General features: G+C 44.5%; 1 protein-coding gene across 1 annotated transcript in view; it reads right to left on the bottom strand.

Annotated features, from left to right (window-relative positions):
- LOC308623067 (contactin-associated protein-like 2) overlaps nucleotides 1-18,612 on the bottom strand; it is a gene marked incomplete at its 3' end in the record, with an annotated part of 168,855 nt that overhangs the window by 116,012 nt on the left and 34,231 nt on the right. The window contains exon 2 of the mRNA XM_081244947.1: nucleotides 11,549-11,642. Coding sequence (XP_081101073.1) covers nucleotides 11,549-11,642 — 94 coding nt within the window. The remainder of the gene's footprint in view (nucleotides 1-11,548; nucleotides 11,643-18,612) is intronic.

Below are 18,612 nucleotides of genomic sequence, written 5' to 3'. Positions count from 1 at the left end.
CTCTCCCAATGTCATTCTCAGTAAATAGTACCACCCTGTACCCAGTTACCCAGGCCAAAATCTTGGGGAGCCATCTTTTATCTTTTTTTCACCTCCCACCCAATCTATCACCACATACTGTGGGCTCTTCCTTCAATATATTCAATATATTCCTTTTCCAAATGCTTCTCCCCTGCTGCCACGGTAACTGTTTTGGGCCGCCTCTCACCTAGGCTCTACAGCTGGAACTTTGCTGCCCTCCTAAGTCCCTCCTGCCCTTTCCCATCCAGCCCTGCGCTAGTTAGCACAGCACCCAGCAGCTGGAACGATGCTCCTAACAGCTCAGTCGGATCCAAGCCACCTGCTTCTTCCCACCTCGCCTCCACAATGGTCTACAACCTGCTGTCTAGCTGCTGGCTAAGGCTCTAGCTTCGTCTGTGTGTCCTGTCATCATCGTGGTCCAGCCACCCCAGCTTTCTTGCTGTTCCTTGAACAAGCCGAGCACATGCCTCCCCCTCAGCCTCCCAGCCTGTGCATCTCCCGCCACTTCCCCTCCGTGTCCGCACGCCGCTGCCCTCACGTCATTTAGGCCCCTGCTTAAACGCCACCTCCTCCGACCTTCGCCGAGAGGACTCCCCCGAATCCTCCTTTACTTTTCTTCACAGCATTTACCACTAGCTAACATCATAGTACACAATTATTTTCTCAGTCTTTGTCCATGCCCACTGGAACACATGCTTCATAAAGGCAAGGGCTTTTTCTGTTTTATTCATTGTTTCATCGCTATTGCTTGGCATATATAAGCGTTCAATATACTTATGAGTGAATTTCCCCAAATTCCTTTACTCATAGCTTTTTTTTTTTTTTGGCGGTACGCGGGCCTCTCACTGCTGTGGCCTCTCCCGTTGCGGAGCACAGGCTCCGGACGCGCAGGCTCAGCGGCCATGGCTCACGGGCCCAGCTGCTCTGCGGCATGTGGGATCTTCCCAGATGGGGGCACGAACCCGTGTCTCCTGCATCGGCAGGCGGCCTCTCAACCACTGCGCCACCAGGGGAGCCCTACTCATAGCTTTTAAGCCATGAAGGACTAAGCAAAGCAGGTCATAGAGTTCTCCTGTGTCACAGAGACAGTACCTACCCTTCCAGCCAACATGGGGAAGACACGAAGCTACTTCTTAATCGCAGGAGAATTTGGTGACAGGGAGCATGGTAGACTGCATCGATGCCCCCTCCCCCAGCCCTCTCTCCCTCCCCATCACTTGCTGTTTCTCCGACTGAAGAAGCAAGAGTTTATTTCTCTTCTTGACTCTGGATTTGGTCAAATGGCTTAATTCGGACAATGGCGTGCTAGTGGGAGTGGCAAGACCAAAAGCGTGCAGAGTGCGCCCCCGGGAGGGCTGCTGTCTGTGCCTCTGCCACTGACTTGAGATGAATACGCCCGTGTAACCCTACAGTCCCGGGAGGACGATGACGGGTGTATCACAGGCCCCTCAACTCTTAACTGACCTGCAGATCAGTGAGAAAAAGTGACTGTTGGGACGGCTCGTTATCTGGCACTTCTTTTTGGGGTCAACAGCTACCTGGTAGAGTAAGTAAAAGCAAGGCTTTATTTTTAAGCCCAAGGAGACTATGAGATACACAGAGGGACAGAGAAGAGCTGAGCTCGGCCCGGGGAGCAGGCAGTGCTTACGGAGGGTGGGGAGAGGCCTGAGGTGGAGGGCTCCGGCCCAGCTTCCTGACGCGGGGCTCTGGGAGGAGCCTGCCACGTAGGGGGCTCTGCACCGACCGGGGGCAACCTGGCCTCGTCAAGAGAGGGGAGAAGAGTGAGCAGATGTGTCTCCGGCTCTCTCCAGCCTTTCCCTTGTGAGGAGTAAACCCTGAGAGGAAGCCCGTGACTCCACCACGGGGCCGCCGTGGGGGCGCTGCTGTGGGGAGGGGGGAGGACATGACAGAGACTCAGGGCGCTGTCCCCTCCAGTGAGGGCGTGACAGCAGATGCTCTCTGGGGGCACTGCCTCGGTCAAGGAGGGACTCGAAGTTCATCAGCCTCAGATCTTAGCCTCCAAGGCCGGACAAGCACCCCGGGACCAGGTGGACACAGGACACTGGGCTGGAGGCCAGCAGGTGGCAGATCTTGCAAACTCAAGGAAGGACCAGCAATGATCCGGGTCCCTCCCTGGGATGATGTTAAAAAGAACATTTAAGCTACAGCATCTCGCCGCCCACCCCCTTCCATGTTCCACACACCTGCACACACGTTTACAGAAGGAAGCAGGGGACAGGAGGGCCACTTGAGAGCCTGAGCATCTTGGTCCAGGAGGGACAGAGCACGACAGAAGGGACTGTGGAGACGGCAAGTCAGACGCAGCGGTCAGCCAGGCTGGACACCGTGTATCCGCCCCTGCTATCCTAGAAGGAACATCAGCTCACCACAGACAAATGAAGACACTGCATGTTCTCTGCACATCCAGGTTGTTTCATGCGTGACAATGAGCAACTCTGTTACAACCACAGCGACCTCCAACGCGGTCTCCCTGCAGCTTCTCACTCACTTCCTGTTATGTATTTTCCACTCTGCAGAGGGTGTTCTCTTTCTAAAAGGCCGATCTGATCAGGTTATTCTCCTGATTAAAAAAAAAGTCCTTCCGTGACCGCCTTTAGCCCCCAAGACAACATTAAAACCTTCGCATGACTTGGGACGGAATCCACTAATATAGCGACGTCTCTGCCTTCACCTCGGACTCTAAAGACGGCTGGCAGCGATCCCCTGAGCTCTGCACTTTCTTCTGGCCTGGGGAGCGTGCAGGGTAGGGGTGCAGGACAAGCCAGAACTGCTGGGGAGTTATTGCTCCTGGCGGCAGCCCTGAGCCAGACCGGGTGGGGAGGAGGGGCGCGGCCCGGCTTCCGCCTGCTCTGCGCTGTCTCCCGCAGCCCCCACGGTCCTGAGCTCTGCTTGCCCGCAACGTGAGCGGCCCGATACTGGTCCATTCCTTTCCCCGTTTCATTTCTCCACTGCCCTACTAGTATTTCCTGGGGTCCTTTCTTAAATAAGCTGGTATTCACGTCCTCACCCCCTTGCCACTACTCCACCAAGGGGCTTCTCCTCTCCTGGTACAGGGGCTGGACCTCTGACCTCAAGAGCACCTCCTGGGAGAACCCAAAACATGATAGGTGCCCGTACGATTCATCAACACACTGGGCCACATTTTTAGAGTGAATGTGGGCATTGCTAACGATACACACTTGTCCTGGCCCGAGGCAACTGGGCAAAGCAGGACATTTGGCCCCTCCTTATAAAGCCTGTTTTGATATGAACCCAGCTTACGGCTGCTGCATTTTGATCACCTGCTGCTTCTTACCCCAATTTCAACCCTTCTGAATGAAACTGGCTGTGGTTCCTGAAATTTCCCTCACAGCACATTGTGTTTCCAAAGTCGGTCATAACACTGCCCAGCCCACGTGCTCCTTGGCAGTGTGACCTTGTCACTGAGCCATCAAGCGGCAGAGTCAGCTTCCCCTTTCCTGGAATCTGGGCTGCAGCCCAGGTCTGGCCAGTAGCAGCTAGTACAGAGATTGTGTGTGAGCTCTGAGGCTGGGTCTTAGAGACCTCCAGCTTGCACCTTTGCTTTTTCAAGGCTCCTTCGAAGAGACCAACTGCCATGAAGGGAGGGAGCCCAGGCAGCAGCCATGAGGTAGAGCCCAGGGCGGGGGCAGGGCGGTGGGGTGGGAGTGGGTGTAGGCGGTTGGCTTAGAGGGGAGAACTGGGGTCCCCCCACCACCGGCTGACAGCCCCAGTGAAACTCCTGGGACGCCACGTGACTGAGGCCACTGTGGACCATCCAGTCATTCTTATGCCCCAGCTGAGACCACGTGAAACAGAAGAGCCATCCAGCCAGGCCACAGAATTGTGTGAAATAATAAAGATTGTTTAAGCCGCAGAGTGTTCGGTGGGTTGCTGAACAAAACAGAGAGCTGAAAAGTCCCTCCTCCCCCTGCCCTCCGCTCCTCCCCGTACCTCTGCCCGGATAACTGTAACTTATCACTCCGATCTCAGTTTCTATGTCACTTTCCCTGGTGTCCCTTCCCTCATTTCCTAGACGGGGTTAAGTGCCCTTCCTTCTTGCTCCCCAAGGGCCCAGTATTTCCACCTTCCATTTATCCTGCCACCTGCCCTTCCACTTCGAATTGCCTTTTCATCCTTTGCTGCTCTTTTCCAGTTAGAACCTAAGCCCCTTTAAGAAACTGAGCCTGTCTTGGATACCACTGGTGTTCCAGTGACATATACAATGCCTGGCAAATGATGACTACGTACTTGTTCAGTTATGACTTAATAAAAATAACTCATGTTTATTACACACATACTATGGGGCAGACCCCATGCTACCTGTTAAACGTGTTATTTTGTTGAATCCTGTAAAGCAGGGACCTTTATTATTCCTGTTTTATACACGAGGAAACAGAATGCACAAGATGTTAAGTAACTTGCCAAAGTCATACTGTTTGTAAGTGACAGGGTAAGAATGCAAACCCACGTGTGTGATTGCAAAGACTGTTCTTAACTGCAATCCTTATGTATCAATCAGGATGGGCTAGGTTGTGCCCCAGTAACAAATAGCCCTATAGTCTTGGTAGCTTAAGAAAGCAAAGGGTTTTTTCTTTCTGATGCTATAGATTCGTCATAAGTTGACAGGGTTCTCTGTACATTGTGGTCACCGAGGGATCCAGTTTGATGGAGCAACCACTGTCTTGAGGTTTGTCGATCACCCTATCAAAGGGACAGATGGACCCCAGAGGGTCTTGCATCAGCAATTAAATATTCTAGCCCAGAAACTGCACATGTCTTTTCTACTCATCACTTTTTTGGCTGGAAATACTCAGTGATCAGTGTAATGTCTACCAAAGTACACCACCTCACCCATGAATGAACATAGGGGCATGTCATCTCCTGCTGTGTGAGGTGACTTTGCCAAAGTTCTGGAAAGTTTTGGAAAACCCTAGAATAAGGATTTCTTAACAACAGATCATAAGATTCACACTTTAGATTATGATGGAAATCATACAGTGGCTACCAAAAGGTCTATCTTCTATCACAGTTGCTTTGACAGTTGTAGTTTGGAAAAAAGCTCTGGGACCAACATGACTTACAAACTATATTAAATTCAAATGAATCAGCATTCACCTTTTATTTTACCACCCCAGACGTTGCCACTGACAAATAGCTCTGGTCAGTAAAGCAATGATTGCTCTGCATTAGTTAGTATTCAACTTCTTTCCAAGTACAGCTTCTCAAACTCATACAGAGGAATTAATACCTTTTTCCTATAGAAAAGTTATTAATACCTTTAATTAATTAGGTAATTAATTAAGGTAAGGTATTTCCTACAGGTCTACTTTATTATGATTTTGTATTACTATGCTGCACAGCCATAACACAAATAGTTATTTTGAAAAAAATAAAAAGAGGGCTCAGATTTTACTTTCTAAAAAGAAAAGTAAAATGAATACTGCCATCCTGAAAACAGAGGCTCTCTGTTTAATAACACAGAATGTATAGTGACATGATGAGCAGCAGATATTGACATTCTTCTAAATTCTTGTCTATAATACACCCATAATGGTGCATGACATCAAGGAACCCTAAATATAATTATCCTTTTAGTTCTCACACGGAACAGGAGAACCTTCTCAGCTTTAATATTGCATTTTCCACCTTTAAAAAAATTTATTTAAAACATATGCCCTGATATAAAGTTATCAGTCATAATTCCAGTTATTATCCTAAAATGTTATGTGTCACAGAAATATCCAAGTCTCCTGCTAACTGCACTGTACTCGAATTTTTAACCATATGCTCTTTTAAGTTTTGTCCTCTGTAGACAATCATTACTTTATGCTGATGTTTTTACGAAATGAAGATTTTCAAGAAGACTCATAAAAAGAACTTTTTAAAAAAAAACAAATGTAAGTTTCTGATAGCCTTTAGGTAATACCACTAAATTGGGTAACAAATGACAAAACTCTAATGGAAAACCTGATTACTTCATCCAGATCAACAGGAATTAATTACATGGGACTAAATGAACTGATGAGTATGGTTTATAACTTTATGACTTTTTGGAAAATATTCTAGTTTTAATTTTCACTTAAAAAATCATAATCTTACAGTTTCAAGGGTTTTTAGGCTATATGTAATCTGGTCTCACTCAATCCAGAAAACTCCTCAAAGTACAGGACAAATTTCCATTTAGCTTTTGTTAAATACTCTCAATCTTGGAAAGTCCACTACCTCAAAATAGTGGCCACTCCTTTTTTTTTTTTTTTTTTTTGCGGTATGCGGGCCTCTCACTGTTGTGGCCTCTCCCGTTGCGGAGCACAGGCTCCGGATGCGCAGGCTCAGTGGCTATGGTTCACGGGCCCAGCCGCTCCGCGGCATATGGGATCCTCCCGGACCGGGGCACGAACCCGTATCCCCTTCATCGGCAGGCGGACTCTCAACCACTGCGCCACCAGGGAGGCCCGTGGCCACTCCTTTTTGAATAGCTTAGCCATTAGGAAGTTCTTTCTAATAGGAAACTGACATTTGCCTCTCACTGGGCTACTCTGGTCCCACTGAGTAAGCCTCTACAAAGCCTAACCCTTCTTTCATGGAGCAGTTGTCAAACACTGAAAACGGATTCTTTCACTTCTCTTAAATCATATCTTTTTATTGGTATAAATATCCTCAGGTCTTTTGATTTTTCCTTTAGGGGTCCTTTATCTATCTGGTCTTCTTAAAAGATTAATATACATCTTATAATGAGGTCTGACTGTACTTCCTTGCTATGGACACAATTCTCTTATTAAGGTAGTTCAGTACTGTATTTATTTAAAAAATCAGTCACCACATAATGTTGGCTCGTATCAAACTGTCCATAAAACCAACACCCTGAGTCTTTTTCTGTGATACCAGGAGTCTTCCATCTTCTACTTACGTGCTTTTTTTTTCTTTTGGTCTAAGTGCAGGAATTAAGTTTATCTCATTATATTCCATCTTATTATTTTTATCCTATCTTTCTGGCCTGTCAAGATGCTTTTGAAGTGCTTTTTATCATCCAGCTTATTAAACCATCCCTCTCAGCTTTGTGTCATTTGCAAACTTAATAAACATTCTATTTGTGTCTTTATCCAAGGCGTTGATAGAAATGTTGGAAAAACGTGAGTAATACAGAAGACCTGCTTCAGGCTTCCAATTGACTTAAAGATTCTCTTGAAAGATTATTAAATCTGTTGCTGAAAATCAGACATATAAAGTCTATGACATCACTCAGCTAGTAAATGATGGACATAACTAGGTCTGGTGATATCTCTACTTTGTGAAGCTTTGCTCATTGCTAGGGATCCTGACTTCCTTCTTGGCTTGGAGGATTCAGAAACGTGGCAACTCATTCCAAAATTCTGATGTTGGTTGACAGCGATCACCGTTTAATTTCTAGAATATATTTCCTCTGTTCCCTTTAGAAGTCACACTTGTCGTTGACTAGGTATCCTTCTTTCATTCTTTTTATGTGTCCTTTTGCAAGCAGTGCTCATCAAAGAGCTCCAGGTGGAGTCCTATTATTTATTTAGATCCACCTCCTTTTCCTTCTTTTATGCGATCAGTTTCTGATTAGCAGTCGACTTGGCTAACCAACATCCTGGGGGCCTGGATCGCTAGGGGGTATCAGAACCTTACTGGTTTACACTAGATACCCTTTTGAAGTTCAATCCGTCTTTCCAGGTGGATATGTACAGAGCTGGTGAGTGCATATTGGTTGTTTCTCACTGAAGTGTATGTCAGTTTCAGAGGGAAATTTTAAAGTGCTTCTCATCAGTCCTGCTCCTACTAAATGACCAAGCTTTGAAGAACACTGGCTGGAGGAGGTGGCCAGTGATCAGCCTCGCCAGACACCCACATGTCTTTTGTGGTCCTCACGTGTGACTCCTCTGATTGTATTAACAGAATTTATCTTCAGAGTATCAGATCTCTTCCCTGCTTCTTCATCCTTCCAGAAGACGCAGGTGTTATCAGGAAGCAAGGCCCAGCTCTTGGTGTCACACATCTGTTTCAAATGCCACCTCTACCAATGACTAGGGGGGACATTAAGCCAGTGGTTCTCAGTTGGTGGTGACTCTGCCCTTGGGGAGAACAGTTGGCAACATCTAGAGACAGCTGTGATCATCACAATTTGGGTTGCTACTTGTATCCAGTTGGTAGAGGGTGGGGGTGGGGCACTGCTAAACACCCTACAAAGTACAAGTCAACCACCACAACAAAGGATTATGTATCTGACCACAAACTGCAATAGTGCTGCTGTTGGGAAACCTGCTTTAAGAAAATGACCTTTCTGAGCCTTGGATCCGTTTCCTGTACGACGAGGGTAACAGTGCCAGGGCAGTGTCGTGAGGATTACAGCCAGCGCTGTACTTAGAACACACACCATAATGACTGGCACAGAGCCAGCATCAAAAAACGGTAATTATTTTCTTAATTGTTACCAGGCATTACATTGGTTACTTCCTAAGATGTTATTAGCTTAATACTAAAAAGGTAGTTCATTTACTCCACAAATATTTTTTTGAGCACTTTCTATACGCTAGGCACTGATCTGGCTGATGCAAATAGATTAGTTAAAAGGAAAAAAAGACAACACACTCCAACTTCAGGAAGCTAACAGCCTGCAAGTAGGCACTGTGTTCCCATTTTGTAACTGAGAGAACCCAGGCCCTGCGAGGTTCAAGTAATGTGTACCCAAGGGTTCAACACTGATAAGGGGCAGAGCCTGGATTCAAACACCACCAGCTGCTACAGACTGAGGTGTCTGTAATTTGTGTCTCCCCAAATTAATATGTTGAAATCTTAACCCCCATTGTGATGACATCAGGGGATGGATCTGGGATTAGATCATGAGGGTGGAGCCCTCTCGAATGAGATTAGTGCCCCTCTAAGAAGAAACAGGAGAGAGCTTGCTTCTCTCTATGTCACGTGAGGATACAATGAGAAAACGGCTGTCTGCAAACGAGGAAGTGGGCCCTCACCAGACACCTGATCTGCTGGTACCTTGATCTTGAACTTCCCAGCCTTCAGAACTGTGAGAAATAAATGTCTGTTGCTTAAGCCACCTAGTCTGAGCTGACTAAGAAACCAGCTTTGCCTGATTCCAAAGCCTACATGCTTTCTACTCCATTATTATCAGATGTCTGCTTTTAGGAAAACCAGATTGCAAGGTGTGTGAGAATAGCAGATCTCACTTCTGTGCTAATTTTTATTGATTGTCTTAGCATCATCATCCATACCCTCTCATTCTGCAGGATATGCTTTTTGTTTCTTTTCCCTTCTACTCTTTATTAATTTAACAAATATTTATTGAGCACTTGCTCCTTGTTAGGATACAGTGGAGCTAAGACACACTGCCTTCGTCTGCAGAGAGCTCCGGGGCTGGTGTGGATGACAGTCGGTCTCAGCTAGAAGTCTCGTGTGGGATCTGCAGCATCACCTTAACTTACCCTCAGGTGCATGAGGCCATGAGGCCACCTCCATGTCGGGACTGCGGATGTCCTTACACGTATTTGCGTTTATTTATGTACCTCATCACATGCACAGTTAGCTTATTTGCACAGCAAGATTTTCCTTTGGTGAACAGAAAACTCTGGGTGTAACATTCCTACATCTGAAGTTCATGTTATGCTTTTAGCTTGACACAGATTTCTAGCACAGTAAATACTTAGTTATCATAGAGGATTTGCCTTTACAATGTTATTTGTTCATGATCCTGAAGGTCCATGCCTCATTGCATATTGTAATTTTGCTGAAGTGCCAATTTAATCACCTGACGTGAAATGCTGATGAACAAGAGAGCGTTGAGAGCATTACTCACAGTGAGGGAACCTGGCAATCACCCAACATTCCTGTCAAACTTGACTTCGTGAGTTTCACTAAAGAAATAAAGTCCATTGTTTCAAGTATGTTCACGGTGGGTGTTACTTTAGGAATATCATAGTGCAGGGTCTTTAGGAATATCAGTGTCATAGTGTAGGGTTTGTTTTGATGGCATCATTACAACCCTGAAGGAACACTTAAAATTTCCAATTATTCTTCACTGAACTGTGGAAGGCATGTGGTGGCATTTGGGCACTCACCAACATCTCAGGGTCCATGCCTTGTGGACGCCTAAGCCTCTATTCCACTAAAATACTGGCTTATGTAAATAAATGATGATGGCATCAATCAACTTTCAGCTGCATTCCTTCTGGACCTTGACTCTTAATGACAAGTTCTTTTGATCTGTTTAACCATGGACTCTCATCAGAGAGACGCAGCTTCAAAACTCTACTTTACCACATGCTAGCTGAGTAACTTTGGCATACTGACCATCCTTAGCTTTAGTTTCCTCCTCTGTAAAATGAGGATAATAATCATAGGTCTTGCTTAACGGGATTGTTGTGACATTAAGTTGTCACATTTACACACGTAAGACTTTTAGCACAATGCCTAAAGCGGCAGGTGACCCGTGAGTCTGGGCCCCCTTTCCTTTTCCACGTCCACCCCACTGACTGAGCTCCTGCCCCTCCTTCCCGCCTTTTTGCTGAGGATGTGGCCCTTTCCCATGGGGCCTTACCTACAACTCTGTTTGCCCCCTGTCTTGCCTGGTGTCTTCCTGGTTCTAAGTCCTGGAATACTTTTTGCTCTTGGCCACTCTCTGACATGGGATGTAGGGCTTATCCCTCAACTGGTCAACCTGTGTTACCCAAATCTCCTTCTTCTGCCTTTCTCTTTCATTCCTGAGTCAACCATCACAGAGGTTACAGCACAGTAGTCAAGAACAGAGACCCTGGTATCTGACTGCCCGGGTCCAAGTTTTGATCCCACCACTTCAATTGGTGGCCTTGGGTATGTTATTTAACCACTTGGTGCCTCAGTTTTCTCATCTGTAAAATGGAGATGATCATATTGACTATCTCATGGAATTGCTAGGAAGAGTAAATGAGTTCATGTATCTGAAGTGCTTAAAATGGAGCTTGGCGCACATAAAGTCCTGTATAAGTGTGCACTATTGTTATTTACTATTATAGGTTGGGTCCCCTGTTCCCTTCATTATCTGCTAGCTCCTCCCACCCCCATCTTTTAAAATGAGTGCTTGTAACGATTAATAACATTCTGATCACAAATTCACCTCCTCCTTGGTCAGCACATTACCCACCATCTGACTATTTCCACTTTGGGTTCACAATATACGTCCTCTTAGAAAAAAAAAATTCATTGGCTTTACATTAATCATTTTAAAATGCTTAGCCAATCACATCTCTATTTAATCTAGATAGCACGGATGTGTAGTAAAGAGAAGGGCCAGGGTGGCTCTTAAATGAACAGATTCCAGATCAAGAAGCCAGGAGCAGATACTCGGCTTCATATATGTTTTAGTCTGTCACACACCACATAACATGGGTTTCATCACCATCATTGACTTAGAGGCCTCGACCACTATCACAATGTATTTCAAAGGCAAATTAGTAGCTTTAGAAAATTATGTGAGCAATTTACCCCAAATTCTTACCTATAACTTTTCCCAGAAAGAGCGACTTGGGAGAATTGAACAGAGTGTCAGATGAACTTGGCAGTTGGTAACTCACAGAAGGATAATGATCCAGCTGCAGGAAGAAAAAGAGAGACACTTTTAGAAGAATGTCACCATCCTGCACTAGACTCAGATCTCCCAGGGGGGATGACATCATTCTTTGAACCTCAGTTTCTGGATCTTATTTCATCACTGCTGACTCTGAAATACCAGCCTGAGAAAATGGGAAGTCCATCCCTTCCTTTGCTGGGGTTACTGGAAAAGAAATGGAGCTTGGTAAGTGAAGACCCTTTATGAATTGTTCTCCAGCTTACGCACCTTCTCTGTGGATAGTTTACCTGCTGGATTAAGATCCTTTTGCTCATTTGAACAGCGTGAAACCTGCCTGATCCAATCCCTAGTACTGACTTCTGAGATAGAAAATGTTACATCTATAGCAATGGATTTTCTTTAGGATTGTCTTACTGTACTGTTTTCTTCACCGTTTGGGTCTATCAACTTGCACACAAATATTGATCTTCAGAATATATATATGTTTAAATATGAATATGAATATATTAATATATATGGATATGTAATTCAAATGCTGAGATTCAGGTTCATAGTTTTCTTGCTTATCAAAACGAGGGTGAGACTTCCAGGGAAGATGGTGGAAGAGTAAGACGCGGAGATCACCTTCCTCCCCACAGATACACCAGAAATACAGCTACACGTGGAATAACTCCTACAGAACACCTACTAAACGCTGGTAGAAGACCTCAGACCTCCCAAAAGGCAAGAAACTCCCCACGTACCTGGGTAGGGCAAAGCGGAGAGATTCCCGCACAGAGGATCAGTGCCAACCGGCACTCACTAGCCCGAGAGGCTTGTCTGCTTGCCCGCCGGGGCGGGGGCGCTGGGAGCTGAGGCTCGGGTTTCAGTCGGAGCACAGGGAGAGGACTGGGGCTGGCGGCGTGAACACAGCCTGAAGGGGCTAATGCGCCACAGCTAGCCGGGAGGGAGTCCGGGATAAAGTCTGGACCTGCCGAAGAGGCAAGAGATTTCTTCTTCCCTCTTTGTTTCCTGGTGCACGAGGAGAGGGGATTAAGAGCACTGCTTAGAGGAGCTCCAGAGACGAGCGCGAGCCACGGCTGAAAGCGGGAAGCCAGAGACAGGCGTGGGACGCTGGGGCTGCTGCCGCCGCCACGAGGCCTGTGTGCGAGCGCAGGTCACTGTCCACGCCGCCCTTCCGGGAGCCTGTGCAGCCCGTCACTGCCAGGGTCCACGGACCCAGGGACGGCTTCCCCGGGAAAGCGCACGGCGTGCCTCGGGCTGGTGCAACGTCACGCCGGCGGTGCAACGTCACGCTGGCGCAACGTCTCGCTGGCGTCTGACGCCGCAGGCTCGCCCCGCCTACGTGACCCTCCCTCCCCCGCCGCCACGGCCTCAGTGAGCCAGAGTCCCCGAAGCGGCTGCTCCTTTAACCCTGTCCTGTCTGAGTGAAGAACAGATGCCCTCTGGCGACCAACACGGAGAGGCGGGGCCAAATCCAAAGCTGAGACCCGGGAGCTGTGAGAACAAAGAAGAGAAAGGGAAATCTCTCCCAGCAGCCTCAGAAGCAGCGGATTAAAGCTCAACAATCAACTTGATGTACCCTGCATCTGTGGAATACATGAATAGACAACGAATCATCCCAAATTGAGGAGCCAGGAGTCAGTGCTGTGCCTCTGAGGTGGGAGAGCCAACTTCAGGACACTGGTCCACAAGAGACCTCCCAGCTCCACGTAATATCAAACGGCGAAAATCTTCCAGAGATCTCCATCTCAACACCAGCACCTAGTTTCACTCAACGACCAGCAAGCTACAGTGCTGGACACCCTATGCCAAACAACTAGCAAGACAGGAACACAATGTCACCCATTAGCAGAGAGGCTGCCTAAAATCATAAAAAGTCCGCAGACACCCCAAAACACACCACCAGACGTGGACCTGCCCACCAGAAAGACAAGATCCAGCCTCATCCACCAGAACACAGGCACTAGTCCCCTCCACCAGGAAGCCTACACAACCCACTGAACTAACCTTAGCCACTGGGGACAGACACCAAAAACAACGGGAACTACGAACCTGCAGCCTGCAAAAAGGAGACCCCCAACACAGTAACATAAGCAAAATGAGAAGACAGAAAAACACACAGCAGGAGAAGGAGCAAGATAAAAACCCACCAGACCTAACAAATGAAGAGGAAATAGGCAGTCTCCCTGAAAAAGAATTCAGAATAATGATAGTAAAGATGATCCAAAATCTTGGAAATAGAATAGACAAAATGCAAGAAACAGTTAACAAGGACCTAGAAGAACTAAAGATGAATCAAGCAATGATTCAAAACACAATAAATGAAATGAAAAATACTCTAGATGGGATCAATAGCAGAATAACTGAGGCAGAAGAACGGATAAGTGACCTGGAAGATAAAAGAGCGGAAATAACTACTGCAGAGCAGAAGAAAGAAAAAAGAATGAAAAGAACTGAGGACAGTCTCAGAGACCTCTGGGACAACATTAAACGCACCAACATTCGAGTTATAGGGGTTCCAGAAGAAGAAGAGAAAAAGAAAGGGACTGAGAAAATATTTGAAGAGATTATAGTTGAAAACTTCCCTAATATGGGAAAGGAAATAGTCAAGTCCAGGAAGCACAGAGAGACCCATACAGGATAAATCCAAGGAGAAATACACCAAGACACATATTAATCAAACTGTCAAAAATTAAATACAAAGAAAACATATTAAAAGCAGCAAGGGAAAAACAACAAATAACACACAAGGGAATCCCCATCAGGTTAACAGCTGATCTTTCAGCAGAAACTCTGCAAGCCAGTAGGGAGTGGCAGGACATATTTAAAGTGATGAAGGAGAAAAACCTGCAACCAAGATTACTCTACCCAGCAAGGATCTCATTCAGATTTGATGGAGAAATTAAAACGTTTACAGACAAGCAAAAGCTGAGAGAGTTCAGCACCACCAAACCAGCTTTACAACAAACGCTAAAGGAACTTCTCAAGGCAAGAAAAACAACAGAAGGAAAAGACCTACAATAACGAACCCAAAACAATTAAGAAAATGGGAATAGGAACATACATATCGATAATTACCTTAAATGTAAATGGACTAAATGCTCCCACCAAAAGACACAGATTGGCTGAATGGATACAAAAACAAGACCCATATATATGTTGTCTACAAGAGACCCACTTCAGACCTAGAGACACATACAGACTGAAAGTAAGGGGATGGAAAAGGATATTCCATGCAAATGGAAACCAAAAGAAAGCTGGAGTAGCAATTCTCATATCAGACAAAATAGACTTTAAAATAAAGACTATTACAAGAGACAAAGAAGGACACTACATAATGATCAAGGGATCGATCCAAGAAGGAGATATAACAATTGTAAATATTTATGCACCCAACATAGGAGCACCTCAATACATAAGGCAAATACTAACAGCCATAAAAGGGGAAATCGACAGTAACACATTCATAGCAGGGGACTTTAACACCCCACTTTCACCAATGGACAGATCATCCAAAATGAAAATAAATAAGGAAACACAAGCTTTAAATGATACATTAAACAACATGGACTCAATTGATATTTATAGGACATTCCTTCCAAAAACAACAGAATACATATTTTTCTCAAGTGCTCATGGAACATTCTCCAGGATAGATCATATCTTGGGTCACAAATCAAGCCTTGGTAAATTTAAGAAAATTGAAATTGTATCAAGTATCTTTTCCGACCACAATGCTATGAGTCTAGATATCAATTACAGGAAAAGATGTGTAAAAAATACAAACACATGGAGGCTAAACAATACACTACTTAATAACGAAGTGATCACTGAAGAAATCAAAGAGGAAATTTAAAAATACCTAGAAACAAATGACAATGGAGACACGACGACCCAAGACCTATGGGATGCAGCAAAAGCAGTTCTAAGAGGGAAGTTTATAGCAATACAATCCCACCTTAAGAAACAGGAAACATCTCGAATAAACAACCTAACCTTGCACCTAAAGCAATTAGAGAAAGAAGAACAAAAACACCCCAAAGTTAGCAGAAGGAAAGACATCATAAAAATCAGATCAGAAATAAATGAAAAAGAAATGAAGGAAATGATAGCAAAGATCAATAAAACTAAAAGCTGGTTCTTTGAGAAAATAAACAAAATTGATAAACCATTAGCCAGACTCATCAAGAAAAAAAGGGAGGGCCTCCCTGGTGGCGCAGTGGTTGAGAGTCCGCCTGCCGATGCAGGGGATACGGGTTCGTGCCCCGGTCTGGGAGGATCCCATATGCCGCGGAGCGGCTGGGCCCGTGAGCCATGGCCTCTGGGCCTGCGCGTCCGGAGCCTGTGCTCCGCAACGGGAGAGGCCACAACAGTGAGAGGCCCGCATACCGCAAAAAGAAAAAAAAAAAAAAAAAAGAAAAAAAGGGAGAAGACTCAAATCAATAGAATTAGAAATGAAAAAGGAGAAGTAACAACTGACACTGCAGAAATACAAAGGATCATGAGAGATTACTACAAGCAACTCTATGCCAATAAAATGGACAACCTGGAAGAAATGGACAAATTCTTAGAAATGCACAACCTGCCAAGACTGAATCAGGAAGAAATAGAAAATATGAACAGACCAATCACAAGCATTGAAATTGAAACTGTGATAAAAAATCTTCCAATAAACAAAAGTCCAGGACCAGATGGCTTCACAGGCAAATTCTATCAAACATTTAGAGAAGAGCTAACACCTATCCTTCTCAAACTCTTCCAAAATATAGCAGAGGGAGGAACACTCCCAAACTCATTTTACGAGGCCACCATCACCTTGATACCAAAACCAGACAAGGATGTCACAAAGAAAGAAAACTACAGGCCAATATCACTGATTTACATAGGTGCAAAAATCCTCAACAAATTACTAGCAAACAGAATCCACCAGCACATTAAAAGGATCATACACCATGATCAAGTGGGGTTTATTCCAGGAATGCAAGGATTCTTCAATATACGCAAATCAATCAACGTGATACACCATATTAACAAATTGAAGGAGAAAAACCATATGATCATCTCATTAGATGCAGAGAAAGCTTTCGACAAAATTCAACACTCATTTATGATAAAAACCCTGCAGAGAGTAGGCATAGAGGGAACTTTCCTCAACATAATAAAGGCCATATATGACAAACCCACAGCCAACATCCTCAATGGTGAAAAACTGAAACCCTTTCCACTAAGATCAGGAACAAGACAAGGTTGCCCACTCTCACCACTCTTATTCAACACAGTTTTGGAAGTTTTAGCCACAGCAATCAGAGAAGAAAAGGAAATGAAAGGAATCCAAATCGTAAAAGAAGAAGTAAAGCTGTCACTGTTTGCAGATGACATGATATTATACATAGAGAATCCTAAAGATGTTACCAGAAAACTACTAGAGCTAATCAATGAATTTGGTAAAGTAGCAGGATACAAAATTAATGCACAGAAATCTCTGGCATTCCTATATACTAATGATGAAAAATCTGAAAGTGAAATCAAGAAAACATTCCCATTTACCACTGCAACAAAAAGAATAAAATATCTAGGAATAAACCTACCTAAGGAGACAAAAGACCTGTATGCAGAAAATTATAAGACACTGATGAAAGAAATTAAAGATGATACAAATAGATGGAGAGATATACCATGTTCTTGGATTGGAAGAATCAACATTGTGAAAATGACTCTACTACCCAAAGCAATCTACAGATTCAGTGCAATCCCTATCAAACTACCACTGGCATTTTTCACAGAACTAGAACAAAAAATTTCACAATTTGTATGGAAACACAAAAGACCCTGAACAGCCAAAGCAATCTTGAGAACGAAAAATGGAGCTGGAGGAATCAGGCTCCCTGACTTCAGAGTAATCTACAAAGCTACAGTAATCAAGACAGTATGGTACTGGCACAAAAAGATAGATCAATGGAACAGGATAGAAAGCCCAGAGATAAACCCATGCACATATGGTCACCGTATCTTTGATAAAGGAGGCAGGAATGTACAGTGGAGAAAGGACAGTCTCTTCAATAAGTGGTGCTGGGAAAACTGGACAGGGACATGTAAAAGTATGAGATTAGATCACTCCCTAACACCATACACAAAAATAAGCTCAAAATGGATTAAAGACCTAAATGTAAGGCCAGACACTATCAAACTCTTAGAGGAAAACATAGGCAGAACACTCTATGACATAAATCACAGCAAGATCCTTTTGGACCCACCTCCTAGAGAAATGGAAATAAAGACAAAAATAAACACATGGGACCTAATGAAACTTAAAAGCCTTTGCACAGCAAAGGATACCATAAATAAGACCAAAAGACAACCCTTAGAATGGGAGAAAATATTTGCAAATGAAGCAACTGACAAAGGATTAATCTCCAAAATTTATAAGCAGCTCATGCAGCTCAATAACAAAAAAACAAACAACCCAATCCAAAAATGGGCAGAAGACCTAAATAGACATTTCTCCACAGAAGATATACAGACTGCCAACAAACACATGAAAGGATGCACAACGTCTTTAATCATTAGAGAAATGCAAATCAAAACTACAATGAGATATCATCTCACACCAGTCAGAATGGCCATCATAAAAAATCTAGAAACAATAAATGCTGGAGAGGGTGTGGAGAAAAGGGAACACTCTTGCACTGCTGGTGGGAATGTGAATTGGTACAGCCACTATGGAGAAGAGTATGGAGGCTCCTTAAAAAACTACAAATAGAACTACCATATGACCCAGCAATCCCACTACTGGGCATATACCCTGAGAAAACCATAATTCAAAAAGAGTCATGTACCAAAATGTTTATAGCAGCCCTATTTACAATAGCCCGGAGATGGAAACAACTGGATAAAGAAGATGTGGCACATACATACAATGGAATATTACTCAGCCATAAAAAGAAACGAAATTGAGCTATTTGTAATGAGGTGGATGGATCTAGAGTCTG

Source organism: Mesoplodon bidens (genome assembly GCF_964165515.1).
Source record: "Mesoplodon bidens genome assembly, chromosome: 9".
Classification (NCBI taxonomy): domain Eukaryota; kingdom Metazoa; phylum Chordata; class Mammalia; order Artiodactyla; family Ziphiidae; genus Mesoplodon; species Mesoplodon bidens.
The sequence above is the reverse complement of the archived record's forward strand: the minus strand, read 5'-3'. Positions and strand labels throughout refer to the sequence as shown.